At 45.2% G+C, this 18,181-nt stretch overlaps 1 protein-coding gene and 1 pseudogene across 6 annotated transcripts in view; one reads left to right on the top strand and one right to left on the bottom strand.

The window, feature by feature from the left end:
- Positions 1–18,181, bottom strand: part of SLC35D4 (solute carrier family 35 member D4) — a 109,411-nt gene that overhangs the window by 67,794 nt on the left and 23,436 nt on the right. For 4 of the 6 annotated variants that reach the window (XR_014075065.1, XM_081563282.1, XM_081563284.1 and 1 more), the window contains exons 4-5: positions 16,491–16,572; positions 3,011–3,088 (exon numbers count right to left, since the gene is read on the bottom strand). Coding sequence is in view for 4 of the 6 variants with exons in the window: in XM_081563282.1 (XP_081419408.1) it covers positions 3,011–3,088; positions 16,491–16,572 (160 nt within the window). In the remaining 2 variants the exon portion in view is untranslated. Of the gene's footprint in view, positions 1–2,987; positions 3,089–16,490; positions 16,573–18,181 lie in introns of all 6 variants that reach the window. The other 2 variants (XR_014075066.1, XM_081563283.1) reach the window with 1 other exon arrangement.
- LOC145534822 (dynein light chain 1, cytoplasmic pseudogene) lies at positions 14,501–15,504 on the top strand (annotated as a pseudogene).

Genomic DNA, 18,181 nt, shown 5'->3' with positions numbered 1-18,181 from the left:
ACTCTGTCTCTTTAAATTTTCCTTTCATTAATCCAGCTCTGACTCTGAGCAGTGCTATAAATTCTCTGGTATGATGTGTAAATTAGGAAATAGAAAAAAAGGAGCAGGGACATTTGATTCCACCCCTAGAGAGAAGGAAAAAAGGGCAGATTGGGGAAATCGGAACTTGGCATTTAAAGCTCCCTGAAATGAAGAAACAAAGAAATTCTAACACAGACTCCACCTTTATTACTTCCTTTTTTATTACTTTAAGGGAATTAGGCCTTGGCACTCGGGAAGAAATCTCTAGCAGGGAGAAGCATAGATTTTCTATATTTGATAAGGAAAATGGCCAGGTAAGAGATTATTTCTGTATGTTTCAGAAGGATTACTTTGATAGTTGAGGACAAACTACAGTTTTGGGGTTTTTTTCTTCCTCTGGCTCAAAGTGTGTAGTATGACCGTATTATCTAAAAGTGAAGCACTGGGCTTCCCTGGTGGTTCCGGAGGTAAAGAATCCATCTGCCAGTGCAGGAGACAAGGGGTTCAATCCCTGATCCGGGAAGATCCAACATACGGGGAGGAACTATTGAGTCTATGCTTTAGAGCCCGGAAGCTGCAACTGCTGAAGCCCTCACATCCTAGGGTCTGTGCTTCCCAACAAGAGAAGGAACCACAATGAGAAGCCCGGGCACTGTAACTAGAGAGTAGCCCTCGCTCTCCACAACTAGAGAAAAGGTCGTGGAGCAAAGAAGACCCAGCACGGCTAAAAAGTAAATAAACAAATAATACTATAAAAGTGATGCACTTAAAAGGTACGAACTTCCATATATTATAAAATGAGCAAGTGCTGACGATGTAATGTACAGCACAGTGCCTGCAGTTAACAACAGTCTATTGCATATTTCAGAAGTTGTTAAGAGAGTAGATCTTAAAATTCTCATCACAAGAAAAAAAAAATGTGTAACTATGCATGGTGACGGATGTTAACTAGAGTTACTGTGATGATCATTTCGAAATATACACATTGAATCATTATACTGAACACCCGAAATGAATATAATTTTATCTTTCAAGTATATCTCGATTTTTTTTTTAAGAAGGTAAAGCACTGGCAAGAGAATTGTGTGGTTTGCTTTGAAGGCTCTCATAAGTTTTCACGTGTGACTAAATCATCCGGTTGGTATTGGTTTAATAAACACGAGATGTCTGTGTACAGAGCAGTGGCTCCCGTGTTCAGATTCTTTGTTACCTCCCATATGGTCTCTCTCCTCTTTGCGGAACCGCCTCAACAGTCCAAAAGGCAAAGCGGACCTTGACTCCACTGCCCCCTGGTGGAGACTCAAATCCCTTCGGTCCTGGAAGGATAACTCGCAGAGGTGACCTGGCTCCCACCTGGATAACTGCCCCCAACCTGGAAAAATGTATCACTAACAGATTCTGAGCTAAACATAGCCAACATCTCCAGAGTTTGGAGGAAGAGTAGGAATGAAGATGAGAATGAAAGGGATGCTCAGGACTTCCCTGGTGGCCCAAAGGTTAAGACTCAGAGCTTCCAATGCAGGGGCGTGCACCCACGTGAACGCTCAGTGGCTCGGTCATGTCCTGAAGAGCAGAAACTGTGCCTCTTGCTCATGACTGTAGACCCAGGGCCTGGCAGGGTGGTCACACACCAGGGATGTACATATATTCACAGAGTGAATGGGGAGGGGGTGTGAGAAGAGGTTTCCTGACAGATCAGAGGAGAGAAACATCAAGATATGGTCTAGGAAAATGGAGAAGTTTGGCTGTGGCTGAAATTTCTAAAGCTGGACAGATGCACAGGGCCCAGGTGGTGAAGGGCTTTGCATGCCTCCAGGTAGGTTCTGGGCAGTCCTGAAGAGCTATATGTGGCAGAACATGATCAGATCTGTGTGTCAGAAAGGTCCCTTGGAGTGTGCAGAGTGGCCTTGGGCACAGGAAGGCTGCCTTTCTTCCCGGCACGCCTAGAAAAACTGTGTTGCCTGGATGACCCACTAGCCTCTCTTGAGTTTAAGAGTTCCAAAATTTTGATGGAAGTCATTTGAAACAGGCAGATATTAGAAAAAAGGAGCTCTCAAAAGAGGTACCAAACTAAAAGCACCACTGGGCATCCCTGGTGGCTCAGTAGTAAAGAATCTGCCTGTCAATGCAGGAGACAGGGATTCAACCCCTGATCCAGGAAGATCACGTGGAGCAACTGAGCCCACGTTCCACAACTATTGATCCTGTGCTCTAGAGCCTGGGAGCCACAACTACTGAAGCCCAAGGGCCTGTGCCCTGCAACAGGAGAAGTCACCGCAATAAGAAGCCTGGGTACCCCAACTAGAGAAAAGCCTGCACAGAAACAAAGACCAGCACAGCCAAAGATAAAAATAAATAAATAAAATTATTTAAAAATAAAAAATAAAACTACCACTCATAACATTAAAAGTCATAGCTCATGAGTACAAAGCATTTACTATGTGCCAGAAAGTGTTGGGAGCACCTAGTAGTTGATAGGGTCCTCCTATGACTCTTGGGTGGGTGACATTTCCCTCTCCTTTGCACAGATGGAGGCCCAGAAGGCGAGGGAAGCTGTTCCAGGTGGTGGAAGGCAGAGCTGGGGTGGGGAAGAAAAGTTTTCCCCAGGGTGGGCTAAAGCTCCCAGAACCCTATGGGAAGCTCGCCATCAATCTCCTCGTGGTGATGGGATGCGGTGGGGTAATGCCCACTCCCCCACCCCCACCCCCAGGCCCACAGGCATCTCTGCCTCAGCCCCCCGAGCCTTGATTCATCGCTGGCCGGGAGGTGAGTTCCGTTCAGACCCACAAGCGTCCCCATGTATGCTGGGTGACCTGAAGGGATGTCGAAACCTTGGTCCTTGAAATTAATCAATGACCACTGTCAGGCAGCCTTGACTGGAAACAGATGGCAGGAAAAAGGCAGGCACTAACCTGGGCCGTACATAAAAAGCACGTCTTTGAAATTTCAAGCAAGGGAAGTGAAACTAGCCTTTTGTGTAATCATTTACCTCTTTCCGAAAACACTTCTGGTGCCCACAGATGATAACTTCGGCTGCATTATGCAAAGTGAGAAACACAGGAATGGCCTGAAAGAAAACAAAGGAATAAGCATGAAAATATTTCTTTGATCTCATAATTACATAATTATTGATATCTGCTTCAAAATAAAAGATCTGTGGGAACTTCTGGCATTCACATAGCTACTCCTCTCCAGCAAAAACCCTTCTGCATGGATCAGCGCTCTTGCTGGTCGGTAGATGTAGAGACTCCCTTCCTATGGATTTTCTCATCACTTATTAAGCACCTACCATGTGTCGAGCACCATGCCAGGTGTAGGGGACACGTCCTGTGAACAGCCGCACACGTGACAGATAGGCTGTCTCTCTAGAGGTGAGAGCTCTGACCAGATGCACAGAAAGGCATAACCAACCCAGCATGGGCAGAGCACGCCTTCTTGGAGGAAATGAAGCCCAAAGTCTAAACAGGAACCGAATGATGAACTAGAATGAGCCCAGCAAAGAGACAAGGTGGGAGAGGGCTGGAGGCAGAGGAGCACATGAGAGCCCAGAGGATCAAGGCAGCCCACCTCCTCGGGGAACTGGGGGGAGTTAAGTGGGGTGGATATAGTGTGGAAGGGAAAAGTAGGGGAGGGGAAGGTGAGGAGATAATCATATCAAGGAGTTAGGACCATCCCAAGGGCCAGAGGAGATGCTGAAGAGTTTAAAGCCCAAGTGACATGACTGCATCTGCATGTTTATAGGAACTTGGGCTGCTGGGTGCAGGAGAAGAGACAGAGATGATTACAGAAGTTTAGCGGTATGGCAGATTGAAAATTGACCCTCAAAACTCTAGCCACAGGACTTCTCTGGTGGTCCAGTGGCTAAGACTCTGTGCTCCCAATGCAGGGGGCCTGGGTTTAACCCCTAGTCAGAGAACCAGATCCCAAGTGGCACAACCAAGGATCCCGCATACTGCAACAAAGACTGAGGAGGCTGTGTGTTCCAACTAAGACCCAGCACAGTTGCATACATACTAATACATATAAATACATACAAACACATATAAACACATAAAAATAAGTATTAAAAATAAAAACTATACCCAAGTCATAATCCCTAGGATTTGTGAAAGCCACCTCGTACTCTAAAAAAGGGCCTTTGCACATGTAATTAAATCAAGAATCTGGAGATGGAGCGAACACCCTGGATGATCTACGTAGGTCCCAAATATAAACACATGTACCCTCCTAAGAGAGAAGCAGAGATGTGACACACACAGAGAAGAGGCAATGTGACCCCAGAGGCAGAGACAGAGGGATGCAGCCACAAGCCAAGGCATGTCAGCAGCCCCCAGAAATCGGAAGAGGCGAGGATCGGATTCTCCCCAAGAGCCTCTGGAGGGAGCACAGCCGTTTCAGAACTCTGGCCTCCAGAACTGGGAGAGAATAAATTTCTTTTGTTTTAAGCCACCCAGGGAAGTAGTAATTTGTCACAGTAGCTACAGGAAACTAACAGAAGGAATCACCAGACGGTGGCCTGAACCTGAGAAAAGTGGACACAGGAGGGAGACATTTAGGAGATTGAAGTCAATAGTGAAATAACTAGGATCAACACTGTACCCCCCAAAAAGGGGGAGAGGGAGAAGATATTTAAAAAATGTAACACTCCAGTGGGACAAACCTAGGTGGCATATTAAAAAGCAGAGACATCACTTTGCCAACAGAGTTCCATATAGTCAAAGCTAGGGTTTTTCCAGTAGTCATGTATGGATGTGAGAGTTGGACCATAAAGACCAAGCACCAAAGAACTGATGCTTTCAAATTGTGGTGCTGGAGAAGACTCTTGAGAGTCTCTTGGACAGCAAGGAGATCAAACCAGTTGATCCTAAAGGCAATCAGTCCTGAATATTCATTGGAAGGACTGATGCTGAAGCTGAAGCTCCAACACTTTGGCCACCTGATGTGAAGAGCCGACTCACTGGAAAAGACCCTGATGTTGGGAAAGATTGAAGGCAAAAGGAGAAGGGGGCAGCAGAGGATGAGATGGTTAGATAGCCTCACAGACTCAATGGACATGAATTTGAGCACACTCTGGGAGATGGTGAAGGACAGGGGAGCCTGGCTTGCTGCAGTCCATGGGGTTGCAAAGAGTTGGACACAACTTAAAGACTGAACAAGGAGTGGGCTGTCAAGATACACAGAGTACCCACTGCACACTGCCTATTGCTGGGCTGTTTGCTAAGAACAGCAGTCTTTCCTAATTTGATAGATGATCTTGACAAGGCCAGGGGAGGGATTGAAGGGCAAGGGATATTTGCTATTATCTTTGTTGTTGCCAATGGTGATGTTTCCTGGAAAGCAGAAGAAAATCAAGAATATGCATGGGTTTTGGCATCAGCCTGGGTTTCAGGCTCCAGCTCCACCATCTGCTCATGGAGCAGGGCACTTATCCAAACAGTTTGCTCCTCTGTAGTATGAGGATAACAATACCTACAACCTGAAGGGAGGAAGGGTGGGAACCACGCAGGAGCCCTTCAGGAAGGCTGTCAGTGTTAACAGGTACCAAGCCTACACTCAGTGGTATCGATCAAGGACATCTAAGAAGACAGAAGAGAAAATCTTCAGGTTAATCCTGTGGTACATGACAGTGAAAATAAAAGGGCCACCTGGATCTTATTTATTTAAAATTAAGACCTGATCCATGGGTCAGGAAGATCCCCTGGAATAGGAAATTGGATCCCACTCCAGTATTCTTGCCTGGGAAATCCCATGGACAGAGGAGTCTGGCAGGCAACAGTCCATGGGGTCACAAAGAGTTAGATAAGACTGAGCGACTGAGCACACATAGCAAGACCTGATTTAAAATGTTTTTGCCTCCTCGACTATAAAATCAGAAAGGAGATGAGGTTTAGGGTTGACTCAAAGAGTCGGACATGACTGAGAGACTTTCACTTTCACTAGACCCTAACTCTAGACCTCAAAGAGATTTTATTTTCTCAATTTTTAAACCGTCGATAGGTTCCTCTATCACCCTAGCAGAATCTGAGCAGATTCTGTAAAAGGATCTATCAAAACATACAGAACTGATCTTAAAGTTTACTAATAATAGGTACCAACAATGTGTTCAGCACAGTGCTAATTATTTTAATTGCATTCTCTTATTTAAATCATCTCTCAACAACTGTATCCACAGATGCTGTTACCCTGATTTACAGACAAGGAAACTGAAGCTCAGGGTGATGGGGCAGCTTGCTGGTGAGCTCACAGCTAGTTCAGGGTGGGACTCCAGGATTCCAAACCAGTAATGGCAAAGCCCACACTCCCAGCCTTGATGTTTATTGTTGTTTAGTCGCTAAGTCACGTCTGACTCTTCTGTGATACCACGGACTATAGCCCACCAGGCTCCTCTGTCCATGGGATTTCCCAGGCAAGAATACTGGAGTGAGTGGTCATTTCCTTCTCCAGGGGATCTTCCCAACCCAGGGATAGAATCCATGTCTCCTGCAGGCAGGTTCTTTACCACTGAGCCACCAGGGAAACCCCATCCTCAAAGTTATAGGATCCATGTTATTGCAAGCTCCCAGTGTAAGCTTCCTGGATCCACACCTATACAAAGTCCAACACAACTGTGTTTTCCAAACTCTGCCAGTCTGCGTCCTCCAGTAATAAAACTGGTGTGATCTAAAACGGATGACCTTGGCGTAAACTCCATGCCACTCTTTAAAGGGACATCATCCATTTCTACTTTAAAATGGTCTAATCTGAACTTCTCAAGCCATTTTTCTTGACTGAGGAGCTAGCAGACTTTAGAAATAGTAACTCTACCATTGACTTTTACAGGCCTCCAAAGAGATCTATCAAGAACAATTATTAAAGCAATCTGCAACTTATAATTACTGACTTTCCCTTGGCCTCCACCTCTGCGTACCAAGCCTTAGTCTGAACTACGTGATTAGTTCAAAAGACCCCAGTGACCAATTATTTCAGAAAACCTACCCTTTACAGACTGAAGTTCAGCAGACTTATCTTTGTGAAATCAGACAAAGGTTGTGAGAAATGAGGACTTCCCTAGTTGTCTAGGGGTTAAGACTCCTCGCTTCCACTGCAGGGGGCATGGGTTTGATTCCTGGTCGGGGAATTAAGGTCCCACAAGCCACATGGCATGGCCAAAAAAAAAGTTCTGAGGAAATTATAATAACAATAATAATAGTCAAGATACCCTGAATGCTTCCTATGTGCCAGACTCCGTTCTAACTGCTTTTACATACTGAATCATCATAACCCTTTGAGAGAAACACTAATAACATCCCTATTATATACAGATGAGGAAAAGGAGGGATATACTTTGATCCTCTTTTTCAACCTGCCTCTTAATAATCTGAAACCACTTTTAGACAATCTAGACACTAGCTTGCTGCTAAAGAGAACAGAAAATCAAGTCTGTTCTTCCACACTGTCAAGGCGCTAGGAACGGCCTCAATAACAAAAGGTCCCACCATCTTTCATTAGGAAAAATAGCCCAAGATCAACTACCATGAAACCCAAATCATTTTTGACATAAAACGTAATTGACCAAATTCAACTACACTGCAGTCCAATTTGTTTCATGACTCAGGGGCACAATTTGCAACTAATTTATTCTTGGAGTCCATTCACTTAAAATTCAACATTTTGTCCATGCACCATTGGAGATTTTTCTCTGGCTGTAAAAAGAAATCAGTAACTTTTACTTCAAATTTTTCATTATTCCCATGCTTCCCAGAGTGGAATTTTCAAGCTTTGATTATTGTTTGTTCAGGTGTTGGGACTGACTTAAAACAGTTTTCTATGGAAAGCCCTGGCCCTGTCCACAGGCACGGCCTCGGGTCCCTCTGCAGGAGCGTGGATGGCTCGCTTAGCCAAGCTGTGGGTTGGCTTCTTAGTTTTGTAGAACATCAATCCTACCTTCAATTTGGGTGTGTGTGACTTCAATCTACAATATATTACAGAAAATTAATTGCCAGGCTCTTGCCAAAGAATATACCTTTGAACATTTGGCTGCCTAGTTTTTTATCAAAATCATGCCTGCAGAAATAAATGTTCCTAAAGGAAAGGAGCCAGATAATTGGAGAGCAGCAGTTTTAACCCCAGAGAACTGTTCCTACTGAACCATGCTGTCATCACACTACCAAAAGGACTAGGAATCCCAGAAACCAGGTTACCATTGGGTTTGTTATAAGGATGCGACCGAAGACCCTACGTGGCCCATCCTACCCTTAATGAAGACTAAGTAACTGAGAGTCTAATGGGTAAAGAATCTGCCTATGATGCAGGAGACACAGGAGATGCGGGTTTGATCCCTGGGTTGGGAAGAGTCCCTGGGGAGGAAACGGTAAGCCACTTCAGTATTCTTGCCTGGGAAATGCCAGGGACAGAGGAGCCTGGTGGGTTATACAGTCCACTGGGTCACAAAGAGTTGGACACAACTGAGCACAGAGCACACAGGAGGAATTGAGAGCAAAGAAGGACACTGCATTTCTTCAGCAATAGCTTGCATTTATCTTACAAGCATGGAGCGTCTTGTAACTTCTTTACTTCACTGCAAAAAGATGAAGAGCTGAAACCAAGGCCCAATTATATTTGTTTCATACGATATTATAACATAAATTTCTATGTGCTAAGTCTGTCAGTGGTCTTCTTCTATTTCCCTTGACCTAGATTTCTTTTATTTTTTCCATTTTAAGATTTTATTTTATTTTCTATATTGGAGTATAATTGCTTTACAATGTTGTGTTAGTTTACAACAAGATGAATCAGCTATATGTATAGATTTCCTTTAAAATCTCTTCATAAGAAATGTTTATCTTATCAATTCTACCCCAATGTAAAATAAAACTTAGGGACTTGCCCCAGCAGTCCAGTGGTTAAGAATCTGCCTTGCAATGCAGGGGATGAGGGTTTGATCCCTGGTCAGGGAACTAAGATCCCAAGTACAGTGGAGTAACTAAGCCTGTAGGCCACAACTAGAGTCCATCTGCTGCATCTAAGACCCCATGCAGCCAAAAACTAAATTAATTAATTTTTTAATAAACTTAAATTTTAAAAAGAAGCACAAACTACTATATATAAAACATACAAGAAACAAGTATATATCATACAGGGGCTTCCCTGGTGGCTCAGTTGGTAAAGAATCTACCTGCAATGCAGGAGATGTGGGTTCGATCCCTGGGTCGGGAAGAATCCCCTGGAGAAGGAAATGACAATATTCTTGCCTGGGAATCCCATGGACAGAGGAGCCTGTTGGGCCACAGTCCATAGGGTCACAAAAGGTCAGACATGACTGAAGCAACCTACCACACACGCACGCACAGAAGGCAGAACAACTACACAGCTCCTCTCCCCTTGTCCCCGCTCCATCCTGATGGGCTCATCTCTTTGGCTTGTTATGATTTAGGGAGGAAAGAGAGTAAGCATTGTACTGCTTTCTTTTTTAAAAATATTTTTATTTATTTATTTGGCCGAACAGGGTCTTAGTTGTGGCATGTAAACTTCTTAGTTGCAGCATGTGGGATCTAGTTCCCTGACCAGGGATCGAACCCCGGTCCATTGCAATCTTAACCACTGAACCACTAGGAAAGTCCGAGGCATTGCAGATGAACCACTATCGCTGGACAGTCTTGAGTCTGCATCTCTGCTTTTTGTAACATCTACCAGTTGGTGACCTTGTCCAAAACTGCATCTCAGTTTCTTCATCTGTAAATGGCAGTAATTAACTCCAACTTCATATATCATGAAAGTTGGCAACAGGAAGTGCCTGGCTCACATATATAACACGAATATTCACAGTGGTTGTTCCCATGGTGAGTTGTGTGTCTCTCATGGATTCTCCTATAAATTCTTCAAGGTCAGGTAAGTGTGTGTGCTCAGACTCTTTGCAACCCTGTGGACTATAGCCCGCCAGGCTCCTCTGTCCATGGGATTCTCCAGGCAAGAATATTGGAGTGGGTTGCCATTTCCTCCTCCAGGGGATCTTTCTGACCCAGGGATTGAACCCGAATCTCTTGCATCTTCTGCATTGGTAGGCGGATTCTTGACCACTAGCGCCACCTGGGAGTCCCCTCAAGGTCAGGAACCAGGTCTTATTCCTCATTAAGCCCCTAGTAGTAGACTCCCCAATAAATATTCACTGAATGGAGAGCCACAAAACTAATCTCCTTGCCTTAATTCTATCATTTGGTTGTGATTTTGAGGTGGAAAAATCAATGAAGAATGTCCCCACCTTGCCTTTGCAGAGTTAAGTCAGCTTCCTCTAAGGAGCTACACATCAGAAGAATGGCTTCAAAGTCTTGTTGGATAAAGGAGGCCTTTATGGAGCAAAGCAACTCCGTAAGTGTTTTGCATAACAACACGCCCACGGATTTTAACTGAGTGCTTTCTCCCCCAGTTCCTCGTGGATCCATGAAACTGACAGCTTGGCACCAGCATGTTGACGCCTGTTTTCCATCTAACACAAGCTGTACAAGTACCACGTGTTTCATCCACTCTGTTGTAGATTTTTAAGCAACTATGTAAAAACAAAAAAATTCAGAAAACAAAGAAAAGATGCTGGGTTGAGTTGTTTCACTAAAAAAGAAAAAAATAAGTGTTTCCTTTCTGTTTTCCTTCTCCTCTAACCAGGTGTATTTGGTTTGGAGTTGTTTCCCTTTGCGTGGTGTTTGAAATGCAGTAGCTTCTTTCTGCCTATGAAAAAATCTGTGTTCTAGGTCAGGGCCATTCAAATGCAGTCCCCTCAGAAGAAAAGGAGCTCCAGGGACTTGCCTGGTGGTCCAGTGGCTCAAGACTCCGCTCTCCCCTTGCAGGGGGCCCGGATCAGGGAACTAGATCCCGTATGCAGCAACTAAGATCGAAGATCTCTCACTTTGCAACTAAGACCCAGCGCAGCCAAATAAATAAATTAATCTTTAAAAAAAGAAGACGATAAGGAGCTCACACACAGAATGTAAGTCAGTGCACTGCTTCCTTCTTCAAAAAGTATGGCTATGAAGAAAAAAAAGTCAGCTCAACTAAACAACGTGTTTAGTGCCAAGCTTGACGACGTTCACTGGCATAGTCTCCTTAGGGCCAGGTAACAAGAGCTCTTGATGAAAGTGAAAGAAGGGAGTGAAAAAGTTGGCTTAAAGCTCAACATTCAGAAAACTAAGATCATGGCATCTGGTCCCATCACTTCATGGCAAACAGATGTGGAAACAGTGGAAACAGTGGCAGACTTTATTTTTTTGGGCTTCAAAATCACTGCAGATGGTGACTGCAGCCATGAAATTAAAAGATGCTTACTCCCTGGAAGAAAAGTTATGACCAACCTAGACAGCATATTAAAAAGCAGAGACATTACTTTGCCAACAAAGGTCCATCCAGTCAAGGCTATGGTTTTTCCAGTAGTCATGTATGGATGTGAGAGTTGGACTATAAAGAAAGCCGAGTGTCAAAGAATTGATGCTTTTGAACTGTGGTGTTGGAGAAAACTCTTGAGAGTCCCTTGGACTGCAAGGAGACCCAACCAGTCCATCCTAGTGGAGATCAGTCCTGGGTGTTCATTGGAAGGACTGATGTTGAAGCTGAAACTCCAATACTTTGGCCACCTCATGCAAAAAGCTGACTCATTGGAAAAGACCCTGATGCTGGGAAAGATTGAAGGCGGGAGAAGAAGGGGAGGACAGAGGATGAGATGGTTGGATGGCATCACTGACTCAATGGATATGAGTTTGGGTAGACTCCAGGAGTTGGTGATGGACAGGGAGGCCTGGCGTGCTGCAGTCCATGGGGTCGCAAAGAGTCGGACACAACTGAGCGACTGAACTGAACAAGAGCTCACAGGCTTGTCACCACCTATACTTCAAGAGGCATTATTCCAGGTTAGAGAGCTCTCCATGTGCCTGAGACGTACAGGACTGACATTTACAATGGACTTTTGAGGGTTTATTGGCTACCTCGTCTCCTGATCCCTTTCTTTGATGAAACACCCCAATATTGAGGATGTGCCTCATTCTTTATCAGTCTATGGGTTTGGGTGGGGATCCTGTGTGACCAGGGCTGGCCAAATAGTGTTCTCGGTCTTTCCAGTCACAGTGAATGGTTCAGGGAAGACACGATCCAGGGCTGGCCAATCAGCACAACTCCATCCTGGTTAGTTTTTAGTTTTTAGACGTGGGATGGACGATGGCCCTAACTGATGCAATCAGAGTGAATCCCAGAAATTATGTAGAAGCTGCAAGGAAGACAGTCTTGTTCCATTAGACTTGAAGTTGTGAGGATGTGAGTCTGGAATTAACAACACTCATGAGGGGAAAGCAGAACTGTGCGATGAAGCAAAGACAGAGCAGAACTGAAAGACAGACAGTATCTGGATTCTGAGTAGGTCATTGGAACCTCTCGATCAGTTCAGTTCAGTTCAGTCGCTCAGTCGTGTCTGACTCTTTGTGACCCCATGAACCGCAGCACGCCAGGCCTCCCTGTCCATCACCAACTCCCGGAGTTTACCCAAACCCATGTCCATCAAGTTGGCGATGCCATCCAGCCATCTCGTCCTCTGTTGTCCCCTTCTCCTCCTGCCCCCCATCCTTCCCAGCATCAGGGTCTTTTCAAATGAGTCAGCCTTCGCATCAGGTGGCCAAAGTATTGGAGTTTCAGCTTCAACATCAGTCCTTCCAATGAACACCCAAGACCCGATCTCCTTTAGGATGGACTGGTTGGATCTCCTTGCAGTCCAAGGGACTCTCAAGAGTCTTCTCCAACACCACAGTTCAAATCTCTCAATCAAGCCATGCCTAAAGCAGTTTCTACCTGATGAGTTTTCATTAATGTAAACCAGGAGATTTCCCCTTTGCTTAGACCAGTTGGTAAGCTTTCTAACATTTGCAATCATAAGAGTCTCAAGTCTATGCAAGACTATTATACCCTGGGCTCATTTGAAAATCCGCATACACTGACCCTAAAAAGACAAATCAGAAAAGGTGAAAGGTGGGGAGTCAGAAGAGCTTCCCATTAGGTGTAGAAAGTCTTGGTAACTTCCCACACCTAGTTCCTTCCTCTGTCAGGTGATTAACATCTGCCTCACCTGTCAGGTGACTGGAAGAACCACACAGAAAGATACAAAGGAAATCACTCCAGAAACATATGAAAAAGCACTGTACAAACAAAAAATCATTATCATTGTTAACACGACACCCTACTTATTCAAGCTTCAAAATTCTGGCATCCATAACTATACAAAGCCTACAAAAAATTTTAAAAGCTTTTGTACAAATATAGATTATATTTTCCCCAATCAAATTCTATACTCTGTGGTTGGAGAAGCAGCTCCCCCTACAGGCCAGAGGGCGTAAGCCGAGGCCACAGACCCGAGGAGCCCGACCGCATCAAGACGGGCAGCGGTGAGCCAACCTGGCCCCTATTCCAGGATCAGCACCCACCAATGCTGTGTGGTGGCTCACTTCTTAGGTCAGTCGGACTGTTCTCTCCCCTATCACACACAACATCCCATTTACTCAAGCTTGTGAATCATGAAAGAAAAATGATGATTTCATTTAGAAATTACCAGTACTGATTCTCAACCACTATTTTGCAACTTCAGAGTTGTCCTAACAACACTATCATTATCCAGAGAGGCAGATTTTGTTTATTTTTGAGAACATCTACCATAACACATTTTCATATCTGACAGCACAACAATAAACTTTACATTAAAAAACAATATTGTTTTGGGACTTCCCTGGTGGTCTAGTGGTTAAGACTCCATGCTTCCAATACAGGCGGGGCGCAGGTTCAACTCCTGGGGGAGGACTAAGATCCCACATGCCATGCAGCACGGCCAAAAAAAACCCACTAAATTATCTGGAGAAGCATCACGGCTTAGGTAGCGACAACCACCCCAAACAAGTCTGAACCTCTTCAGTCTCTCCCCCAGGAGACCATCAGCTGGTCAACCCCCTGATCTTTGGCAGGCTTCCCTAGTAGCTCAGCTGGTAAAGAATCTGCCTGTAATGTAGGAAATTCTGATTCAATTCCTGGGTTGGGAAGATGCCCTGGAGAAGGGATAGGCTACCCACTCCAGTATTCTTGGGCTTCCCTGGTGGCTGGTGGCTCAGATGGTAAAGAAAGTGAAAGTTGCTTAGTCAAGTCCAACTCTTTGTGACCCCATGGATTGTACAGTCCATAGAATTCTCCAGGCCAGAATACTGGAGTAGGTAGCTGTTCCCTTCTCCAGGGGATCTTCCCAACCCAGGGATCAAACTCAGATCTCCTGAATTCCAGACAGATTCTTTACCAGCTGAACCACCAGGGAAGCCCAGGGTTTAATCCCTGGTTTGGGTAGATCCCTTGGAGGAGAATATGGCAACCCACTCCAGTATTCTTGCCTGGAGAATCCCCATGGACAGAGGAGCCTTGTGGGCTACAATCCATAGAGTCGCAAAGAGTTGGACACAACCGAGCGACTAAGCACACACACCGCTCCTTGGTAACCATGCGTGACCAAAAGGCCATGATCAAAAATGCCAATATGGGGACTTCCCTGGTGGTCCAGTGGCTAAGACTCCATGCTCCCAAAGCAGCAGGCCTGAGATCAGGGAGCTAGATTCCACATGCCAAACCTCAGAGTTTGCATGATGGCGATTTAGTTGCTAAGTGGTGTCTGGCTCTTGCAACCTCGTGGAGTGTAGCCCAACAGGCTCCTCTGTCCATGGGATTCTCTAGGCAAGAATACTGCAGTGGGTTGCCATTTTCTTCTCCAGGGGATCTTCCCGACCCAGGGACTGAACTCGAGTCTCCTGCATTGCAGGCAGATTCTTTACCAAATGAACCACCAAAGAAGCCCTAAGAGTTGGCATACCGCAACTAAAGATCCCACATGCTGAAACTAAGACCCTGTACAGCCAAATAAATAAATATTTTTTTTAAATAATAATATTTTAAATGCTGATATGCCAGAGGAGATGCAACAGGACTCGGTGGAGGGTGCTACTCAGGCATTGGAGAAATATAATACAGAGAAGGACATTGCCGCCCACGTCAAGAAGGAGTCTGACAAGAAGTACAACCCCAGCCAGCAGAGCATCATGGGGAGGAACTTTGGCGGTTATGTGACACATGAAACCAAACACTTTATTGACTTCTACCTGGGCCAAGGGGCCATTTTCTTGTTCGAATCTGGTTTAAAGCATGGACTGGGCCACATACCCAGTGATCCATCCAAAAACAAGGACTGCAGCCTAAATTCCAAATACCAGAGACTGAAATTTTCAGTCTTGTTTAAGGGAACACCTCGATCTCTGAACCTTTATTGCGTTGTTTCGTCCAGAACATTCTCTGTACTAGTTTGTTGTGGTTATACTGCAGTTAGCAAAATAGCTTACATCTGTATTTATTTTCTATTCCATACCTCTCTGCCCCATGTTTTTTCTCTTCAAAATCCGCTCCTTTACAGAAATAAATCTGTTGGAGAAGTATGCATTTAAAACAGAAAACTAAATTGTGTCAAAACTTTGCATTTTTCCAACATCAGAATACAATCCTTTTCTGATAGATAAAAACAGTTAGCAATTAGGGGGATTAAAAAGGGAAGAGGTCTTAACACCATTCCTGATTTTTAAGCCACATTCTGACTCTCTGGTCAATAGTGATATTTGTGGGCTCTCTTTTCGTGGCAAAATAAATTTCTGGAGTTCCACATACTATATAATGTAACTGGAAGGAATCTGTTCCTCACAGTAGCCTCCTTTGAGGAGCTCAATTCTGGGGGCTGGGTGGGAGGACAGAATGAACACTTGTTTCACCAGGGTCCACGTGTCGTGGGCATCAGTTTCATGCCAGGCATGTGCACCCACGAGTAAGCCCAGTACGCTCAGGCGGCATTACAGATGGGTGGGGTCACAGTCCCCAGAAGCAGGGAGCAGGCTGAGCCCGCCCTCCCTCCTCCCAAGAGCAGCCTGCATCCACACTGAGCAGGCTCCACAAGTATCCCTACCCTGTCCTTCAGAGTCTCCGCCTGTGTCTCTCTATTCTGTAACATAAGTCTGTCCTCCCTGTTACACGTGTGTGTGTGTGTGTGTGTTAGTCCCTCAGTCCTGTCTGACTCTGCGATCCCATGGACTGTAGCCCGCCAGGCTCCTCTGTCCATGGGATTTCCCAGGCAGGAATACTGGAGTGGGTTGCCATTTCCTTCTCCGGGGGATCTTCCTGACTCTGGGATTGAATCCAGGTCTCCTGCATTGCAGGCAGATTCTTTACCATCTGAGCTATAGGGAAGTCTCTTCCCTGTTATGTGGTTCCCTTCAGTTCAGGAAGAGGGGGTAAAAGGCTCCACATTGGCCTCAGCCCCAAGACTAGTTCTCCAATCTAGCTGTACCATCGTTAAAGCTGATGCTCTATCCACTATTGATCCGAGGTACAACCAGTTAAAAGGTAAAGAGGAAGATGGGAAAAGAACTGTCCCCCTCAAAGCCTTTCACACTTACCAGTCTGGACAGCGCTCTGGAACCGGCATAGATGATACCCACAAATAGCACCGAAGCAGGAAACCATGTCAAAACATCAGATCTGGAAAAGAGGGAAAGAAGCCATAATATTTCTGTCCAAAAGACCTCCCTGGAAGATATGACCCTCCCATACATCAAATACAGCACCTGTGGTTGTCTAAGCATCCCCAGGTGACTGGTGAAGCCTGACACGGTCTGTATAATCAAACAGGATGGAGGCCGAGCAAAGCATTCTGCCTACAGCCCATCACTCAGCCAATGATGTGGCATTACTGGCCCCACAATCAGCCACAGACAAGCTAGAGACAGAAAAAGGCTTCCTGCAGGTTGGGAGACAGAGCAGACCTGATTTTTTTTTAAGGAGCAGTGAACATTATTCTTTGAAATTTAAGTAGCCAGAAGTTTTGAACCCATACCAAATTCCTTTTAAAATTTTTTAAAAGCTATTTACCCAGCAAAGGGCTTCCCCGATAGCTCAGTAAAGAATTTGCCTGCAGTGCACGAGACATAAGAGATGCAGGTTCAGTCCCTGAGTTGGGAAGATCCCCTGGAGGAGGAAAATGGAAATCTGGTCCAGTATTCTTGCTGAAAAATCCCATGGACAGAGAAGCCTGGCAGGCTACAGTCTATAGGGTCTCAAAGAGTCAGACACGACTGAGCTACTAAGCACACACACACTTAGCAAGGTACCAAACAGCTCCATCGAACCATGAAAGGAGCCACAGTGTAAAAGGATGGAATTGAAACCAGTGTTTGAACTTGAGCTGGGTGGCCATGTGCTGAGCCTCAACAGTTAACCTGGGATGCCAGTTCAAGAAATCTCTAAGGACTTCTCGAGGGCACATTTCTTCAATTACATTGTGGCCACACCAAGAACTGCTTTTTCAACTCAGCTCCTTGGAAGGAAGGTTATGACCAACCTAGACAGCATATTTAAAAGCAGAGACATTACTTTGACAACAAAGGTCCGTCTAGTCAAGGCTATGGTTTTTCCAGTGGTCATGTATGGATGTGAGAGTTGGACGGTGAAGAAAGCTGAGCGCTGAAGAATTTATGCTTTTGAACTGTGGTGTTGGAGAAGACTCTTGAAAGTCCCTTGGACTGCAAGGAGATCCAACCAGTCCATCCTAAAGGAGATCAGTCCTGGGTGTTCCTTGGAAGGACTGATGTTGAAGCTGAAACTCCAATACTTTGGCCACCTCATGTGAAGAGTTGACTCACTGGAAAAGACCCTAATGCTGGGAAGGATTGGGGGCAGGAGGAGAAGGGGACGACAGAGGATGACATGGTTGGATGGCACCACCGACTCAATGGACATGAGTTTGGGTAAACTCCAGGAGTTGATGATGCACAGGGAGGCCGGGTGTGCTGCGATTCATGGGGTCGCAAAGAGTCGGACACGACTGAGCGACTGAACTGGACTGAGAGTCTTGCTTTTCTCAAGAAAAGCAAAAACCTAGGCTTTCCATACAGCACACATCACTGAGGGTGCAACTTGCTTCCCTCATTAGTTACAAATGCATTCGGTTAGATAATGCAAGTTCCCAGAGTCATTCTAATAATAAATATGAATTAATGAAAGCATTCCTGCAGGATATAACATAATAATCCCAAGTAACTCAATGAACTGCTCTCCTCGGATGGTGCCTGCTCAAGAAATGTTCTTTGTT

This window comes from Giraffa tippelskirchi, chromosome 14 (assembly GCF_054371585.1).
Source record: "Giraffa tippelskirchi isolate mGirTip1 chromosome 14, T2T-mGirTip1v1.2.pri, whole genome shotgun sequence".
In the NCBI taxonomy this organism is placed as follows: domain Eukaryota; kingdom Metazoa; phylum Chordata; class Mammalia; order Artiodactyla; family Giraffidae; genus Giraffa; species Giraffa tippelskirchi.
Note: the sequence above shows the minus strand (reverse complement) of the source record. Positions and strands in the feature narration are given on the sequence as shown.